Genomic DNA, 17579 nt, shown 5'->3' on the forward strand with positions numbered 1-17579 from the left:
GCCTCGTGCAAGTGCTCAAGTGCTCAAGTGCTCATCTGGCGCCCGGCCTACCCAGACTTGACCTGCGGCCTGGGCGCTCGGGCCCATGCTCCAGTGCAGTCCCAGGTACTCCGTACATATACCTTGGGTCTGGTGTGAGCCAATGCCGGTGGTGCTGCCTGCATCAACCAACCATTTGATGGACCGTCTGCTCTGCTCTGCTCTGCTCTCCCTGCCGACAGCAGAAATGCCCCGACATTGATTCAACCCTACGCATGCGGCTGCAAGTCTCGTCCCCCTCGCTCACAATCATCCCCTTTTCCATTTGACATTGCATTTATTACTTTGTGTTGTGACCTGATGCTTCCGAAATGCTATCTACCATTCGCGATCCCTGCTTGGGAGGGGGGAAATTTTGCACCGCTTGGGTGGTCCCAATTCCTGCCCGCATTCTCTGTTCCTCAACCCACGAATTGTCCATTCAACTACTCCATTTTTCATCTCATTCATAGCCATCTCCTTCATCATCATCTCCTTTCCGAATGGTTCCCAATTCAGTGAATTTTGTAACAAAAAAAAATAGAGAGTTTGTAGTTTTTTTTTTCTTCTTTTTTTCGGGGTTGGCTTCAGTATTGGGGGCGTTGGTTCCAATGACACGATATTTTCGCTGCTGGGAATGACACTGAACGCTGATGTGACGATGGGATAAGGGTTAAAGGGGGGAGGGCAGTGATGTCAGGTTGGTGGCAGGGAGCAGCAGCTCTTCGCGGTTCATGGACTGCAAGAGCCCGTGACGATTTCTGCATGGCTGAGCGTCTGGACACTTATTCAGACTTGGCAGTCGATCCCTCCTCCTTGCCGAAAATCACCTCGTTCTCCTTCTGGGCCTTCAAGAAAGCATCCTTGAAGAGATTGGCGTCTACAGCATGCGCGTCAGTACAGGGTCGCTCGCGTACAAAAGTAATGTGGTGTCAGACTCACTCTCAGAGTTTGCGAAGCGAATGGCAAGAGTACAAGCCTCGGGTTCGCCCTCACTGACATCAGCAGCGGCATTCCATACCCAGCTGCGGTCCGAACCAACGTTGGGAGAAAGCTTCATCTCGGGCACAACTAGCACAGAAAAGGGTCAGTCACTCTGATTCCTGAATAACCCCCGTCATCCACCCACATTCATGGCGTCCACAGCATCCACAGCGGTTAGAGGGACAAGAAACTTACTGTAGTGGTTAGCGCAGACCTTGAGAGTCTTGTCGCGTCGCATAACCAGCCTGGTCTTGCCATTCTCCTTGTGCTTGAGCAGGCGAACATCACCAGTTCCTCGCTCCTTCCATTCGCTAGATTCCTTGGAGAACTTGAACAACTTTGCGCGCATTTTGAAGAGCTGCTCCTCGGACTCCTCGTTGGTCTTGGTCTCGACCTTTTCGGTGAGCTTGATGACGGGCTCAAAATGGACATCCTCGCTCTCGGGGGCCTCTTCCTGCAGCGGTGAACATGGTCAGTCATCTACTCCCGGGCATCCACCATCCAGACCTGCCAACCCAGTCCAAGCACTTCTCAAGTCATCATCATCACACAACCATTATCCCGAGATTCGCGCGTGAAAAACAAACAAACAACGTACCTCGCCAGCCTCAGCCTTGGCGGCTTCTCGCTGGGCCTTAGCGCTACCAGAAGTGTCGCCACGGTCCTCATCTTCCTCCTTCTTCTCCTTCTTCGCGCCGCCTCCAAACATGGAGAAAACGGCCGACGAGGTTACTGGCTTCTCATCGGCGGCGGCAGGGGCGGGATCGGAAGCGGAACCAGTAGCCTAGCCATCATATAATTAGCATCTGACGAGAACAAAGAGATTCGCAAGCAAGGCGTAGCATGATCGCGCCACCAGACGACTTTTCCCCAAATGTCCCACCAAAGCATCAACTTCTAGAACCGCACATGAAGACGCGGGCGCATAGTCGGCCATGGACCAAAGTCCCAACGGCCGACAGCAGCCGCCACCATGGACAACACCGTCGATGGGTTTCAGTGCGGGACAAGGACAAGACAAGTGTCTGCAGGAAGGGCGGCTCATACCTGCTCGGTGGTCTCGATGGGCTTGGTCTCCTCGACCTTGGGCTCGGTGTTCTCAGCGCCAGACATGTTTGCTTCTTCGGGGGGGGGTATCGTAAGTTGAAAACGGTCGGAGACTATGTGAAAGGCGAAACTATGTAGATGCTTCCCACTCGGACAGTCCAGTCAGTCTCGAACAAGGAATGCTTTTGAAAAAAAATCCCGTGCCCACCACAGATTTGGTTCTTGTTATTACCCCTCCAGCCCTCAGGCCCTCCACCAGCCAAACCCGTTTAGCACTCGGGGCATCTGCGCCCCACCAGCGAGAGCCAAACAGGTCCGCCGTCAATCGAGAGCTGCCAGGCTGCTGCTGCTGCTGCGGGCCGCCATTAAGATGACATGGAAATCAAGATGAAATGCACTCACAGGGAACTAGCGCGCTACAGCCGGTAGAGACGACGCCTGGACAAAACACCCAGTAGAGTCTGCAGCAACAGAGGTGTGTAAAAGAACTCTTTACCAAAAAAAAACAAGGGGTGTCGAGGTGCAAACAAGGCAAGGCCTTTGCAAAGGGTTTTAAGTGCTTGCTGAAAAGGCAACAAAGACCAGTCCGGTTTGACTGCGCCTTTCCCACCAAGAATCCAAATGTCAGCGCAGCGTAGCGTTGGGCCACCGTCCTCCTCCCCCCAGGCGCCTTCCGGCCCCTGTTGCCCAAAACAACCAATCCGGGGGGGGGTCCGAAGGACCGGCTGAGAACAAAAAGAAGCACAAGGGCAGAAACAACCGCAGGCAAACCGGGAAGCAAACTCCATACAACCCGTGACTGCTCCGGTGTAATCCAATCCTCACTATGCGTGTCACCGCTGCAACCACATGTCGGCGCCAGTATTCCATCGTTTAGCCTGGCGGGTCAGGCACAGAGAGGGACATCTAGAGCTACGTACTTACGTACCTAATGCACATACATACATGTATGTACTTACTGTATGGCAGGGGTGTCGCATCATCCAAGGACTCGACTTTGCTTCATCCTTCGTCGTCATCGTCAACTGCGGCACGCCAACTTCAGAAACATGGGATCCGTACGGGCGTAGGTAATCATATTTTGGGCTGCATGGCCTCAGCCGCAAGGCACCATTAGGCAGCCCAGCTACGTACTCCGTCACTGTATGTACATGGCGGCGCGTCACAAGTTCAGAACACGCCTTCTGCTCTCACCGCCTTTACTGACCAACGTGGACAATTAACCGCAGCAGATGGCATTGCGGGGTAGCTATCCAGATTCCGCACCGGGCAAGTCTCACGGTGAGTTATGCTTCTTGAGTGCCGACTGCTTACTCGAAATGATTGCATTCTGGACTTGTCACTGTATCAGGCCATACTGATCAAGCCCCTACCTTTCAAGATTATCGAGTACTAGGCACCTACTTAGGTAAGTACCTAAGTACTTAGGTACTTATGTATTGCACCCAGGCACCAACTGCCGCTACCTAAGTAGGTACTTAAGTAGTTAACCACTCTCCCAATACCACCCAACATGTTGGAGTTTGATACAACACAATGGCACATGGTAACACCTTTACTATTTGATGACAAGTCAGATGGATATCCTTGTTTGCTATAAAAGAAAATTTGGCTCGCGGCCACAAAATCCATAAATCGACAGTGTCCGGATCTGGTCCTCAACTCAATCATGACCAGAAAACTCCAGCGCGTCCCGTAACCTATTTAAAAGCAGAGTCCTTAACCCAACGCCTGGGCCTCTTCATCTCTATTGCATGAGAGCCTGCCGTATGTTCCCTTCAAGCATCTACCTAGTAAAGATGAATGTCCCATCCCGCCCCTTTCGGCCATGCCGTTTGCACCAACTTCGTTTCGTCCGCCCACAAAACCCATGGTCCTTGGCATCGTCACGGAGCAATCCCCGAATCTTATTTCTCCCTTCACACCTTCTCTTGGCCATGAAGTCTTGGGCCTTCCTTCCATACTCATCGTGCTCCGCTGTCTGTCTGGTGACCTTGAGCCACCACATCTTTGCTGAAATTCTAGTCCTGAGGAAGTACAGTTCGGCATCAAGTATACCATCCTGGATATCGAGCTTGATGTTGTTGTGCGATCCCATGGCCTCCGATGCCTGCTTGTACATTGACTCCAGAGTCTGTGGAACTCTATCGACCACCTCCCTAGCGTACTCAATTGAAGATGACGGAAGCTCCGAAAGAAGCCGTTCCATTCTGGCGGATGAGGTCTTGAGTCTCCCTATCAGGGTATCAGAGACTGTCACCATCCCACTGGCTACAGTATCGGACACCGCCCCAAATGACTTCTTAGCTCCGACAATACACCGCTCTGCTTCTTGGGCAGCTACCGGGACCAGTTCGGAAATATCGTGAGCCAAATTCATCGTCCGTTCATATGCTTCTTCCATTATACCTTTTCCAAAGTGGACCTTAACAGCTTTGGTCACAGTAGGTCGACATGTGGCCTCGACTAGAAGTTTGACCACGCCAAAAGCTTCCTTTTTGGGAAATTTGACAAGAAAGCCATCTTTGGAAGGGTAGAATTCTACTTCCACGGCTTCTCCATTGCGGGTGGCTGTGATTGAGACACAGTTCTTCTTCTTCAGCCATGTCTTCTGTACATGAGAAGCAATGTGCACCACAACGGCGCCGTGGCCCAAAGGGCTAAATTGAACACCCGGTCTTTTCAGGCCAAAAAGCCACTCGTCAGATGCTTCTTCTTTTATGGCAATTAAACCCATGCCCTTGGTTGATGTAGTCTGTTGTGCAACGGTAGCAGTTGAGGTCGACTGTTTTGTATAGATTACAAGAGGTGTTGTGGTTGCAGTAACTGTAGAAGTGACGACAGTTTCTGCAGGTTTCATGAACTCGACAGTTGAAGGGTACAGTGTTGAAATTAGAAGACTGAATACAACCCCAAATAAAAGGCCAGGGAGAACGGCAGATGTCGCATCTGTAGCGTATTCCCAAGTGCGGAACATTCCCTCTCTGGCAATATCCATCCAATGTCGAAAACGTACAGGTGGTGTATAGAACTTGTTGTTTGTATTTTCCGGGGGCCTTTCAATAATTTTGCTTGCTTCCGGTGTCAAGATGGAAGGTGTCTTCAGGCTCTGCTGAGTATAGCTCAAAGAGCATCGCGAACGAGCCTCCTCGTCGGATTCCGAAGCATCAGAAGCCTGCTGAGCACCGACTGTTTCATCATTGATTAATTCAGTGCCGGCTTCATGTTCAGCAGATTGTGGCGAGGTTTCGACTTCTTCATCTGCCAAAGATTCATCGTCAAAGGTTCGTTCAGTACCAGCCAGAGATTGTACATCATCTGGCCGGTGAAAGTCGAGCGAGCCTACAGACTCTGATATAGACTCGGTGTAATTCTCATCATGAGATTCGACATCGGTGCTGCTGATCAGCTCAAAAGTAGACTCGGCCATACCAGAGTCCTCGGTTGGAGTGGCCGCTCGCATGATGTCTGGATTGCTTGTCGATATCCAGTTTGCAAGCCGTTTATTTCCTTGGGGCCGAGGAAATCGAAGAAATGGCTCCGAGTTGGATAGCCCAGGTAGCGGGGAGCGTGGTCTAGTTGGAGTCAGACGATTTTGTTGGATATCACGACGGTTCGCAGGCGGTGGCGTGGACGCAGGCGTCGTGGGCAGCTTTTCCATAGCGAGGCGGAAAGAAACGAGGACGAGGGCTCGACCGTCTCACACTAAGAGAGATGCACAGGCTGCCATGAGACAGTCCTCGTCGTCGAAAGGAACAGACGGCAATACAAAGAGCTTGTAACACAAGGCACGGGAGGAGGGGAGGTGCAGTTTAGATCAGGGAGGTGGTGCAAATGACGACGAGAAGGCTACAAGACGTCCCGGGAAAGAGGCGGCGGGGTTGACAGCGAGAGCAGATGAGGCACGCTGGTGAACAGGATAGACGACGAAATGGGATCAACTGCAGAGGACAAGAATTAGGAAAAACTGACCACGGCAGGTTAACTAGCGCTTCACCCACGAGATTAAAGAAGCCGAGCTTTTGTGCATCCGATAATCCGAGGCTGATAGTTGCCTGTTCACGGCGATAGCTGCCGCCTGAGGCTCAGGCCGAAGTGGGATGCGGCCAGACGTGCCCAGACGTGGCCCAGACGTACGGAGGGGACTATGGAGTAATGCCGACGAGAGAAGAGGGTGGGGTAAGGCCAAGCAAGGCGTGTTTGATATTCGTCGGCAACCGCAGGGTGCGAAATAGAAAGGTCGACAAGCGATCTCGGGCTTCGGAGAAGGTGGTGTCCAGAGTCAGTTCAAAACGATCTAATAAAAAAAAAGCGGCGAGCCAGAAAGTTTGCCGACGAGTAAAAAAAAAACAAGTCTGAGATGATGCGGGCAGGATGACGAAGAGAGAGGGAAACTAACCAGCTGACGAAGACAGTTGCCAGCTGGGAAGCAACAGGGCTACATACTAGTACCTAGGTACTTTATGTACCGAAGGGGCTTCGACCTTGCGCAGCGCTAGAGGGTTGCGCATTCCTACTTGCGCACACAAAGCTGTCCGGTCCGGTGGTATGATTGACAAGTTCGGCGCGGAACCTGGCACCAGACTTGTTAGTGAAGCTCAAGTCTGTGACAATAAGCCAAGAGCACCGCCATTGCACGCCCAACTCAATCTTGGGACTGGGGCCGCGTAAAGTACCCATCCAAGTAGGCAGCCCATCTACCACAAATATAAGATAAAATAAAATAAAATAAAATAAAATATTAAAACAAAAGAAGGCGTCCGTGGGCTGCGACGCAATCCATGAGCAGCCTTTCCACGCCAGCCTCGTCGACAGTGACGAGACCAACATTGAAGGCACAGACAAGACGTAGCCGTCACGCCAGGCCAACCCAGGCCCTCGCGTGCCGTGCAGCGCCAATATTGCCCCTCCTGCTCTCTTCTTCCTTCCCTTTGCCACACACGCACGCAGAAAACGTTTAGACATTTGGGCACAAAGAAAAAAGTCCCAAGACACCTGATGCAATAAATAGCCCGCCTCAGCGCAGCATGTACAATGCAGGCGATGTCATCGCATCGACTGGCCGTGGAAATGGGTCATGAGGCACCCGATATGCACGATTGCGCCAGGGACCCCCTTGCCCGTGGTGGGACCCAGTCGACTTTGGACCCAAAACCCCGGCCCCAGGGCGAGGAGGGGCAAGTGTAAGTACATGCCGCACGTGGCAGTTTGCCGTCAAGACCCAGGTACCTCGTCAGTCGACGTGTGTGCCACTGGCACATCACCCATTGATACGTACTGGATACCCGCACCTGGGCAGCTTGGGTTATCAGCGCCCCCCCACTAGGAGCAGTGACGTGTACTCGGTCGTCGACGACGATGCCAGACAGAGCAAACTACTGCCAAGTGCTCCCGAAGCCTCCAGCATCACAGCGCCAAAGCAGGCGCCAAAGCATTGTATCGTTGCGGACTACCGAGTACTATCCTCACGTGGCTGTCGGTGGAGAGGCATGCATACTTGTAGGTAATAGGTAGTAGTATGTATATCGATCCACTTCATCCGGAGCTTGATGGTCCCACGTAGCCGATCACGATGCCTTCCCATGGAGTACATACATGTGCAGTCATTTTTTGGCCGAGTCTTCCATGCTCCAAGTTGACTTGATTGAAAATCTAAATACGCGTGCAAGACAACTAGTAAGCCAAGCCACCAAGGCACAGGTGGTTTGGGAAAAGACCACATAGTCCCGTCGCTATGCGTATATACAAGACCGTCTCGCGACCAACAAAATCTCTATCCACAATCGCCCAGCCGGCACACCCGTCGGCTCAAGAGGGATCAAAATATACCATCATAAATGTCTGGCCGCCCTTGTCATCGTCTCCTGTCATTGCCAAATCATGATTGCCATTCGTGTCGACGTCCGTCTCCTTAAACTCCCTAACTCGATGAATGTAGAGCCACATAAACTATTATATAAAGGAAATAAGAACAAATGAAGAAAATTGAGGCCAAAGGACCCATGGTGGAACAAGAGGGCAAGATGCCCTCAGGCACATGAGCATGTACAAAGGGTGGCCAAGTCGCGCAACACGCCGTGACGGAAAACCAGACACGGCCAGACTAGAGCGTGAGTGTCGAAAAAAAGAACATGGGTATCGTCAAGAAAGTAACACCGAGGTCTTGCAAGGTAGATACAGCCCCGCGATGGCCCCCTGCCGAGCCATCGAAAACAAGCTTACAGCACTTGGTGCCTCTCCAAGAGTTTTTGGAGAGACCTGGTACCAAACGACTCTTCGTCGGGCATCATTTCGATAATGCCCGTCAGATTGGCGAACAAATCACCTTGGTTGTGGTAGGCCAACAGCGCTGGGACAGCAGCATTATCAAATTCAATCTCGTCATAGTGAATCTTGACAAAATGAATGGTCGAGTGGGATTTGACTAGCGGCGCGAGGGCCGACTCGATGGCGGCAGAAACGTCACACTAGGCCAAGCATGTTAGTACAGGATAACAGCAGACAGAGGTGGGATGACAATCCATGACCAATCCAAGTAAGAAAAGGGGGCAACTACGAAAACGGCATACCTCATGATCGTAAACAAAGACAACAACCTTGGTCTCTCTGCCAACTTTCTCAATGGCGTCAAGATAGCCCGAAGCATCCACCTCGTCTAACCGGCCATATACTCGCACACTCGGACTGGTCCGTCTTGTTCGCACGGCCCTGTTGGCTTCGCGCTCTAGCTCTCGGCGGCGGCTCTCGCGCCATTGTTGCAAGAAGCTCTCTTCGTCTGAGCCGGGCCCGCTCATGGTGTCGTCGTCCGTCTCACTCTCGCTCTTGGCTCCTCCGTTCTGATTAATACCGGCGATACCTAGAATACTCCGTCGCGCGGACTTGGCTTTGTCTATCCAGGTAGTCTTGCGAGCAGTCTCGAAGCTTCTGGCGTCGGCAATGACACCCTTGACACCGGTTGAGCGACCGCTGTCAAAGGAAGCCGGGGGGAGCTTGAGCTCCGAAGCGCCGGTAGTCGTGCGCATAGCTGCTTCGATCTTGGCGTTCTGGTATATAGTCTCTTCGTCGAGGTCGACGTCGTCGTCGTCGTCGTCGTGCGCCGAAAGCTCAGGGTCGTCACGATGGTCCAAGTCAAGCGTACCACGAGCAGTGTTGTTGGCAACGAGGCTGTTGTATTCGTCTTGGGCAGCAGTCGTGGCCATGATGGGAAGGGAAAGGGACCAGGCAAGCCGGCCGAAAGGGAAGGCCGGGAATGGCTCCTCTTTTGTAGGATAGGACAGTGACGGGTGCGAAAACACGGGGGGGTAGTGGTTTCAGGCCGAACAAAGGCAGGTATCAGACGATATTCTCGAAGGAGTGGAGCAGGTGTGACATTGATTGCTGTTTAATGCGCAATGCCCGTGCAAGAGTGGCAGTGTACGGAGTAGTATTGGTGTGAAAAAGACGCCAGCATTGGGAGTGTGCGCAGGTCGATGTGCGATCCAAGACTCGGTATTGGGCCAATGTTGTTGTGGTGGCAGGCAGGGCACAAAGCAGCGCCCAGGTCGGTGCTGGCCACGAGCGAGTGATTGTACTAGCTGATGGAGGAACAATGGATAACGCAACCCCCCTGGGTTGATGTGGTTGTCTCAAGATGGTGGGAAAGTTGGAGCGTCGACGAGTGCGAAGGCGGTATCGTGGTGGCGTGGACTGAAGACGACGTCGAGGATGAAGGCACGGAGAACAAAAAGGCCAAAAGGGAAGTCGCGTCGGTGGGGAGGGGTGGGCCTTCCGGGCTTCTGGACACGGAGCAGAGGCAAATGGAAGGCAGGAAAGAACAAAAAGACGATAACGGGCGCGCCGGAATGACCAGACAGCAGTGATGGGAATGACAGGGGCTGGCTGGCTGGGCTGCAGGGGTCATGACGGCACCGTCTGGGACCAGGCATTGGTGCGCGTCAGGGGCCGCGCAGGGCCGCGCAGGGCTGCACAGGTTTGCACAGGCTTGCACAGGGCTGCCCACCTGCGCACGCAGCTGCTGGGCACGACTCGCACATGGTGTTGCCTGTTCCGTACATATTGTACATATTGCACTAGTGCTGCTGCTTTACGAACTTGACGCTCCAACGGCCAAAAGGCCCAAGCGCTTGTTTCGTTTCGTGATGTGTCACGCAGGGCCGGATCAGGTGTACAATGTATGCTGCTTTGTCCATACGCCTCTTGACAATCTCCCTGGCGGAGAATGATGCCCGCCGTCTGTTGTCTCTTGTCTGCCGTTGATGTGTCATGACATCATCGCAAAGAGTCATGATGGCGGTGTTGGACCCTATTGAGTATTGAGCCATGGCTGTCTGTGTCATGGCAGCCCACAGCAGTCAAAAAAGAAAACCCATTGCCAAGTGGCTTACGTGTGTCCCTTGGTCATTTTGACGATGCCACGTTGTTTGTGTATGTGTGCCCAGTATCGTGCCGTCTCTGAACTGCGCGAGAGCCAAGGGCGTAGAAATCAGTCGAATGCTACCTCGAATTGTCCTTCTCTCCCGACTCCTGAACACAAATCATCATATCGTCCTTCCCATTATCGTACGCGCCAGACGTGCCGGCGTAGTTACAAGCCGTCGTCGCGGGATAGCAAGGCCATCTTGTAATACCGAGTTACACGCTGTCCTATTCAAATATCCTGCGCCTTTGCTCCCTTCAACAGGGCCTCGTGTCCAGGTCTATTTTTAAACTGACAACGAAGGGCAAGGGTTATTAAACCGGGCGCTATCACATTCCCTCGACTACCACAAAAGTACACACTACAGAGTATACATACTCACGAGGCCAGCTTCCGACCCTGTAATACTGCTCCATACAACATATCGCATGGCATTTCCTCCGCCGCCGTCATGCCAAGTCGTTCCAAGTACATGGAACCTCCCTGGCTTATATGTCGCAGAGACGAAGAATAACACGCACCCTAGTCCCCCATGCAAGACGTGTTGTACATACATTGTAATATCGTCCACATTTACCAACCACGCTTTGGTCGCATAAACAGACCTCATAAGGCAGCAGGACTTCATTTCCCAGGACGCAAACCGCTGGTGTCGCAATGCGGTCCTTGCCACACAAGTCCCAATAGCGGTGGGTGGTTCTCGTTCTCGACGAGAGGAGCTGTTGACTCGTGGCCCGAAACGACGATTCGCGAACACAACGATGCCATGACAGGTACAGTGGAGAAAATATGGATTCACATAAAGCCAAAAGTCTTGTAATCTCCTTGCCTTTGCAACTTCAAGCTGTGTGTATGTACTACTCGGGCGGCTTCACCAGGGTGTTTCACGACGGACCAATTTCACCATCTTCCCTCCCCTAGCATATTGAATCAAAATAACTTATCAAGCCGTCATGCCGTCAGCTTCATGCAATGCAGCTGCTTACCGATGCTTTGCTTTGTGCGCTCAGGACCACGCCTACATGTCAAAAACAGGGGGCGAGATCCAAACCTAGTTTCGAACAAGTTGTAAGTTGTACAAAGTCGAGCAGAGTCGACGCTTGGTGTACCAGCACAACAGCGTCACAGAACCTGGCCCTCCATTCGTCCGAGCAAGCATTCTACTTGCCTTGTGCTACATTGTGTATCGGCCTTCAACTCTTAAAAAGACCGCCTGCTGAAAAGGGCCCTCGGCCTCGAAGTCGCCCAGTGCCCCTGTCGTCAGCTAGAAGCCCCCAAAGCCTTTTTCTCCTTTAAGAATGTTATTACCATGGATCGTCCCGGCGCAGCCTCGCGCGTGATGAATAGAGACTGTACTTTATTTATGCCCAACTAGTGGTTCTGGCGCATCTTGCTGATATACCGGTCACATATGACCCCCTTGTGCTGCGCCAACAACATCCATCACAACTCCAAAAATGACACGTCTTTGCTGAAACTTGAGCCGGCTGGACATTCAAGCACCGAGAGCGGCTTCTCCCCGAGCCCTTGTCGTCCATTCCATCGTCAAGTCCTCCAACAAGCTCTCTGGACTGTGCCACTTCAACAAGTTGGTATTTCTACGTGTATTCCGGGAAAATGATTTCCTGTGGACAACTTTGGAACCATGCCCTCGCCCCAGTAGTCTCCCTCCCTCCGGACTTGTGCAACGGGAATCCTCATCAAATCCGCTTGGGTCTTTTGGCCTCTGAGACGCACTTTGCCCATCCCGCACATCCTGCCAAGTCATCACGACGCCTGGATTTCTCGGTGCGACACCAGGAGTTCGACTGCCCTGGGAGTGGACAATAGCAGCCATTTTTTCAAGTTCCACCTCGTCTCATTAGAATGCCATCATGTATTGGCCATATTAAACTTCCGAGCACCAACAGTGGCCTAGTTCTCATCCCCGTTTTGTCTCTTCCCAACACATGCCTATGCCTAGGGTATGTGCTTACCTAAGCAAGTAGCATGGCCTGGATTGTTTGCATCCAAAACATCCTAGTCTCTCTCGCCGAGCTGATCCTATGCAATGACTGATTCCAGCTTGTCCTAGAACTGCTACGTGCACGGAGAGACTCATGTTTGCTTCCAGAAATTGGATCATCGTAGTGTATTATCTCGAGGTCTGATAGTTCCTGGTATAGCCTCTCTAGCCTCCTCCTCAGACCCGCGCTTGATAAGACTCCGCTTCTCACAACAACTTCCCCAAGCTCTTTTTGAATCCTTTTATATTTTTGGTATGCCTCTGACTTGCGTCGTTTGCTCCCGTCGCTTCGTATCCCCAAACCCCGTCCTCAACATCCGAGATGACCTAGTGTGTAGCAAAATTGCTGGGTGAAGAGAGCAGAAAACGCAACAAACGGAGAGGCTATTGTGGATATGGAAAACCGTCATGTAATACAACCCCCTAATCGCCGACAAACCCGAGGGTTGACCGGGAAGGGCGGAAACTGATGGGGCAGGGAATCCTTCAGATCGCAGAGTAAAGAGAAAAAAAAAGTAAGAAGAGAAAAAATTAAGTAACAACAAATGGACACTCAAGACAAGGAAATAAGGTATCGCGTCAGTCAGCTTTCTCCCTCCACAAACTATTACCGCTGGCAGCTGACCGTCAGTCTGGAATCTGTCGCTGAGAATCATCCACCCCTATGTCGTCTTGGGAAGATGCTACTCCTTTTCTGTGACAGACAAAACAGTCAAGGTAGAGTAAAATATGAGGGAAGGTACGTTTCGTCACTTCGTCCCGCGTACGCCAGTACACGCATGCTAGATGAGCGTGATTGGTTTTTCCGAAATGTTGATAGGCAACATGGTCCTTCAAAATGCAGATATTTAAGTCGTCATCGCAGTACTGGGGTAGTTGGCTCGTCCAAGCAGGACACTTATCGTTTGGCGGACGATATTCATCTAGTATGCCCAGATTTTCAACTGCGGGCGGTTAGCGTTGATGCCCACGAGGGAAGAACGGGGAGATACACTCTGTTAAATTGCAGACCAAAGACAGCCAGGGCGGAGCACTAGCTGGCTGTCCAGAACTTACCAAAGAATCCCATGAACCTGTGCACAAGCTAATGCCATCATTGCTTACACCCAAACAGCTCACGCGGTTTTCATGGCCCACAAGTGACCCAACCTTCTCCCCTCGGGTAACATCCCATACCTTGACAAGCCCAGTAGTTAGCATCCATGACATTTGAAGTGCCGCCGATAATTCATTCAGAATCCATTACCTTGCATTCAAAATCATCATAGCCAGCAAATAACAGACGGCCAGACACTGACGTTGCGACTGAAGTGATGCCGCAAAGGATAGACTCGGACTGCACACCGGATATTAGCTCACATAAATCTAGAGGCCAATGCAGCAGGTGGCAGTGGCAGCTTAGACTTACTCCGTAAACATTTAACTCGCGGTCTGCTCGTATGTCGAACAGGCGGCACGTAGCGTCATCGGAGCCGGTAACAAAAGAGTGTCCGTCGGGGAAGAATTGGATAGCGTTAATGTCAGACTCGTGGCCAGCAAACGTCTGGACGGCCTTGCCGGCTCGAATATCCCACAACTTGGCGAAAGCGTCGCAGGCACCAGAGATGAAGGTGTTCTGGTTCGTAGGGTTGAGCGAAATGCTCATGACGTCCCCAAGATGATCGGCGAACTCGGTAACCTTTTGACCAGTTTCGATGTCCCATTTCATACAGGTCATGTCGCCAGAGGAAGTCAGGATGCTGCGGTCGTTGATAAATCGGCAGCAAGACAGATAGCCAGCATGGCCGGACAGCTCTCGAGCGACACGTGTGGGGCCGTCGCGCTGCTGGTTGAGGTTGTAGATGGAGCAAATGTTGTCGAGGCCACCGCAGGCCACAAAGTTTCCGCTGGGGGCATAGGCGCAGGTCATGACCCATGATGAACGGAGAGGGATGGCATGAACTTTGTTGGTGGTGTAGGCATCCCATATAATGAGCTTTCCATCTTGTGAGGCGGAGACGAGATGTCTACGGTCGGTGGACCAGTGCATGGCATAGATCTTGGCCAAGTGGCCTTTGAGTGTTCGCTTCGCTTTCATCAGCTGGTTTCTAGGGATAGGCTCGTGAGCCTGCTGGGCGACGACTCGAACTAGATATCCGGCAAAATATGTCAGGTTAGCCAAAGTTCTCGGCCAAGAGGATGAAAGGAGTAGCAAGGTTGCCACGGGCCACGATGGCTGTGATGGCGACCATCTTGGTCAATTGAGCACGTACGGCTGGTATCGGACAGCTCATCCTTCTTCCTCTTAATGCGATCCTTCAGAGTCTCGGCCTCGCGACGCGCCTGCTGGATCCGCGCCTGCATGGCCTCAGGGGACACATCGTGGGCGCCCTGGGAGTTCATTGTGACTGACGCTGATGAGGGAGGCGAGACAGGCGGGGGAGGATGGACGTGGCCGGGGAGTCGGGAGGAGGATGGTCAAAAGGAGCGTCGTCCAGCGATGAGATTGTCGAGATGGGTGTGGAGAGGCGGAGAGCAAAGGAGAGGAGAGGTTGACTGAGCAAAGACGTGAGTGACTGGCTGCTTGAGCACTCGGTGTCCAGGGGGGGTGGGAACAGGACTGGATTGGGACTGGGCTGGGGCTGGGCTGGACTGGGACGGGGCCGTCAGAGAAGGTGGACGGGGTTGGACGGGGGAAGGAAGGATGGGGGGGGGGGGCCCCAGTTGAGGCGGGCGCAGGAGTGGCAGCAGTAGTCGCAGTACTACTCGTCAACGGTCTGGTGGTATCAACACCCAGCAAGCACCTAGGCAAGCAGAAGAAGCAGGTAGGGAGATGTGAAGGAACAGCGTGAGAGGGCGGACTGGGCCGAGTGTTGCTCACGCACTGCGCGAGCCGCAACAAGACACGGGCGAGGTACGTTGCGGCAAAGTCGAGACGGGAGGTCAGAAAGGCGACAGAGGCGAGAGGTGTCTGGTCTGGCCGCCACAGCTCGACGGCCGTTAAAAACGGTCGCTGTGTACAGAGTACGGAGCAGGCGGAGCGGACTTGGACTTGAGCTCGATGCTGGGGGACGGAGTAAACGTCAAGACTCAACTCCTTGGACCGTGGTCCCTGGCTCACAAAATGTCGTGTGTCTACGGCCTGCTCGAGCCTAGTGTTTCGAAGATGGCGGAGCGCAAATGTATGGTATGAATGAGCAGGAATACCTCGAGCACCGGAGGCACCAGCAAGTCAACGCAAACATGCAAACGTGCCCGCACCCGAGGTATTGCGACCGCTCCTGACGTCTACAGGACTGTGCAGCTAGCGTGGTGAAAGGTGAGGCAAATGTGCAATATCCGAGGTCATGCGCCCTCGCTCCATGGCGAGTACAGTACTGTGTACTCCGTACTCCGTGCGTCATATCTACTTACTTACTTAAGTAAGTAGGTAGTAGATGAGGCTTTCCTATGAGACACTTGGGGCAACTTGGGCCATTCTCACCACGACGCGGGCAAATCAATTGACTAGCCTTTCTACTTGCGAACGAACTTGCAGGACCAGGACGTCCAGCTCAAGCAGCCAACCAAGCCCAAGCCAAACGAAAATGCGGCCGGGGTATGATGCGATCTGCTGGTTACGTGCCGTTTGGTGCAGTGTGGCTAACAAGTCCGTGGCCAAGACCAGACCCCCAAGACGTATACGGTAGTACTCCGTATGGGGGGAAGCGACCTTGGCCTCGATATTCTTAGTTCTGACAGTTCAAAGCCCCGAGTCGAAACGGCACGGTCCAGTGGTTGACTGCAACAGAGATGCAAATGGAAATGTGGCTTGAACACCACTTGGGACCTTAAAGAGCATGAGGGCCCATGACAAACAGCGGACAAGTGGCTCAAATGTCCCGATATGCTCTGGAAACGTTAATTGTTCCCAAAAAGGTGGCTGCTGCAATGTCCCAGTAGGTTCTCGGTGACGAAACTGATGTGACGGAGCAGCTCTACCAGGAATCAAACATGGGCATCACATCACACACAGGCAGCTCCATTGCATGCATGTGCCCACCCAAGACCATCTCCGATCGATTCCTGATAAAAGTTTCCTTGGCTGTCCAATTTGAGTACGTGGCCGCCCTGCATACAGGCTGGTCGACAAATTGACTTGCTTACGGCCTGTGAGGATGGTTGCCAAAGCCTGCGGTCCATCGTGGCTGAATGGAGGGCTCTGTTTGGGCGGACATGAGTATGACAAACTGTCAATGTATTGTATACTAGTCCGTTGCTATCAAGGTACTTGAACAGATCGATGCCCACGAGGAGTAGGAGGTTTCGGGGATCTGGGGAGGTTTAAACGCTCCGTGAAGCCTCCCAAACTATTTGTAGATGCTAGGCGCCCATCAGAGACACATACGGGTCGTCAGCCCCAACCACACATCATAATATTGCGCACTGGAACGAGAGGCCAAGGCCATTTCGAGCTTACGGTCAGCACATCCTCGATTGTGAATGGGTGCATTGGCTTGACCGCATTGATTACATACCGCAAAGCTGGGCGTAGGCAAGCCAACATGCAACGCACATCGGCTAACTCGCTCAGCCTGGGGCTGCTTGTCAATGTCTCGAATACCCGCCCCATACCTAGTGCGACTTCCCAAGTACCTACTGCGTAGAAGAGTAGTAGACGTCAAATTGGTTCGACAGTTTTTCCAGTATCGAGGACACGCCGTGAAGCTAAGTCGCCTGCATATCTACGTCTTGAGGTTGGCAGCCAAGCTCACGGGATGGAAGTCTTGTTGCCTGGGAAGAAGGCACGGCTAAGCACCTGCCCCCGTTGTGCATTGAGAAGCACCTACCAGATTGACTCTTCTTAGCAACTCCAAGGTTCTAGCACATGCAATTATTTTCAATGGCAATTTGCCGAATTTTCTGTCCGTCCACCAGCATCACCCACTTCCCTTTCAGATCGTGCTCTAGCCAGAATGTGGGAAACGTGCCCTGCACAGGCTTCAAAATGGACATGCCTATCCTGATTGTTGGCAACAATTCCAAACAATCCAAGATGCTCTTTTTGCCCTCTATCAATGTATATGTATGTGCCAACTACATCTGGACAAGGGGTCAAGCGGCTACTAACAGACTCTTTGACGGGACTGC

At 52.5% G+C, this 17579-nt stretch overlaps 4 protein-coding genes across 4 annotated transcripts; all 4 read right to left on the minus strand.

The window, feature by feature from the left end:
• Nucleotides 1-803: 803 nt before the first annotated feature.
• On the minus strand, nt 804-2115 carry MAA_02473 (Ran binding protein 1; the record flags this gene model as incomplete). Its single annotated transcript, XM_007820471.1, has 5 exons — nt 804-898; nt 961-1089; nt 1198-1456; nt 1601-1786; nt 2050-2115. The coding sequence occupies 5 exons, from the start codon at nt 2113-2115 to the stop codon at nt 804-806; spliced, it is 735 nt and encodes a 244-aa protein (XP_007818662.1).
• A 1720-nt stretch (nt 2116-3835) lies between these two features.
• MAA_02472 (uncharacterized protein) lies at nt 3836-5512 on the minus strand (the record flags this gene model as incomplete). Its single annotated transcript, XM_007820470.1, has 1 exon — nt 3836-5512. One exon carries the CDS (start codon nt 5510-5512, stop codon nt 3836-3838), a length of 1677 nt encoding a protein of 558 aa, XP_007818661.1.
• Nucleotides 5513-8267: 2755 nt separating this feature from the next.
• On the minus strand, nt 8268-9248 carry MAA_02471 (phosducin; the record flags this gene model as incomplete). The annotated part of the gene is made up of 2 exons (XM_007820469.1): nt 8268-8516; nt 8619-9248. 2 exons carry the CDS (start codon nt 9246-9248, stop codon nt 8268-8270), a joined length of 879 nt encoding a protein of 292 aa, XP_007818660.1.
• A 4145-nt stretch (nt 9249-13393) lies between these two features.
• On the minus strand, nt 13394-14852 carry MAA_02470 (G protein beta subunit; the record flags this gene model as incomplete). The annotated part of the gene is made up of 5 exons (XM_007820468.2): nt 13394-13414; nt 13527-13646; nt 13717-13806; nt 13879-14597; nt 14723-14852. The coding sequence occupies 5 exons, from the start codon at nt 14850-14852 to the stop codon at nt 13394-13396; spliced, it is 1080 nt and encodes a 359-aa protein (XP_007818659.2).
• Nucleotides 14853-17579: the final 2727 nt, after the last annotated feature.

The sequence above is a fragment of the Metarhizium robertsii genome, assembly GCF_000187425.2.
Source record: "Metarhizium robertsii ARSEF 23 chromosome Unknown MAA_Scf_1, whole genome shotgun sequence".
Classification (NCBI taxonomy): domain Eukaryota; kingdom Fungi; phylum Ascomycota; class Sordariomycetes; order Hypocreales; family Clavicipitaceae; genus Metarhizium; species Metarhizium robertsii.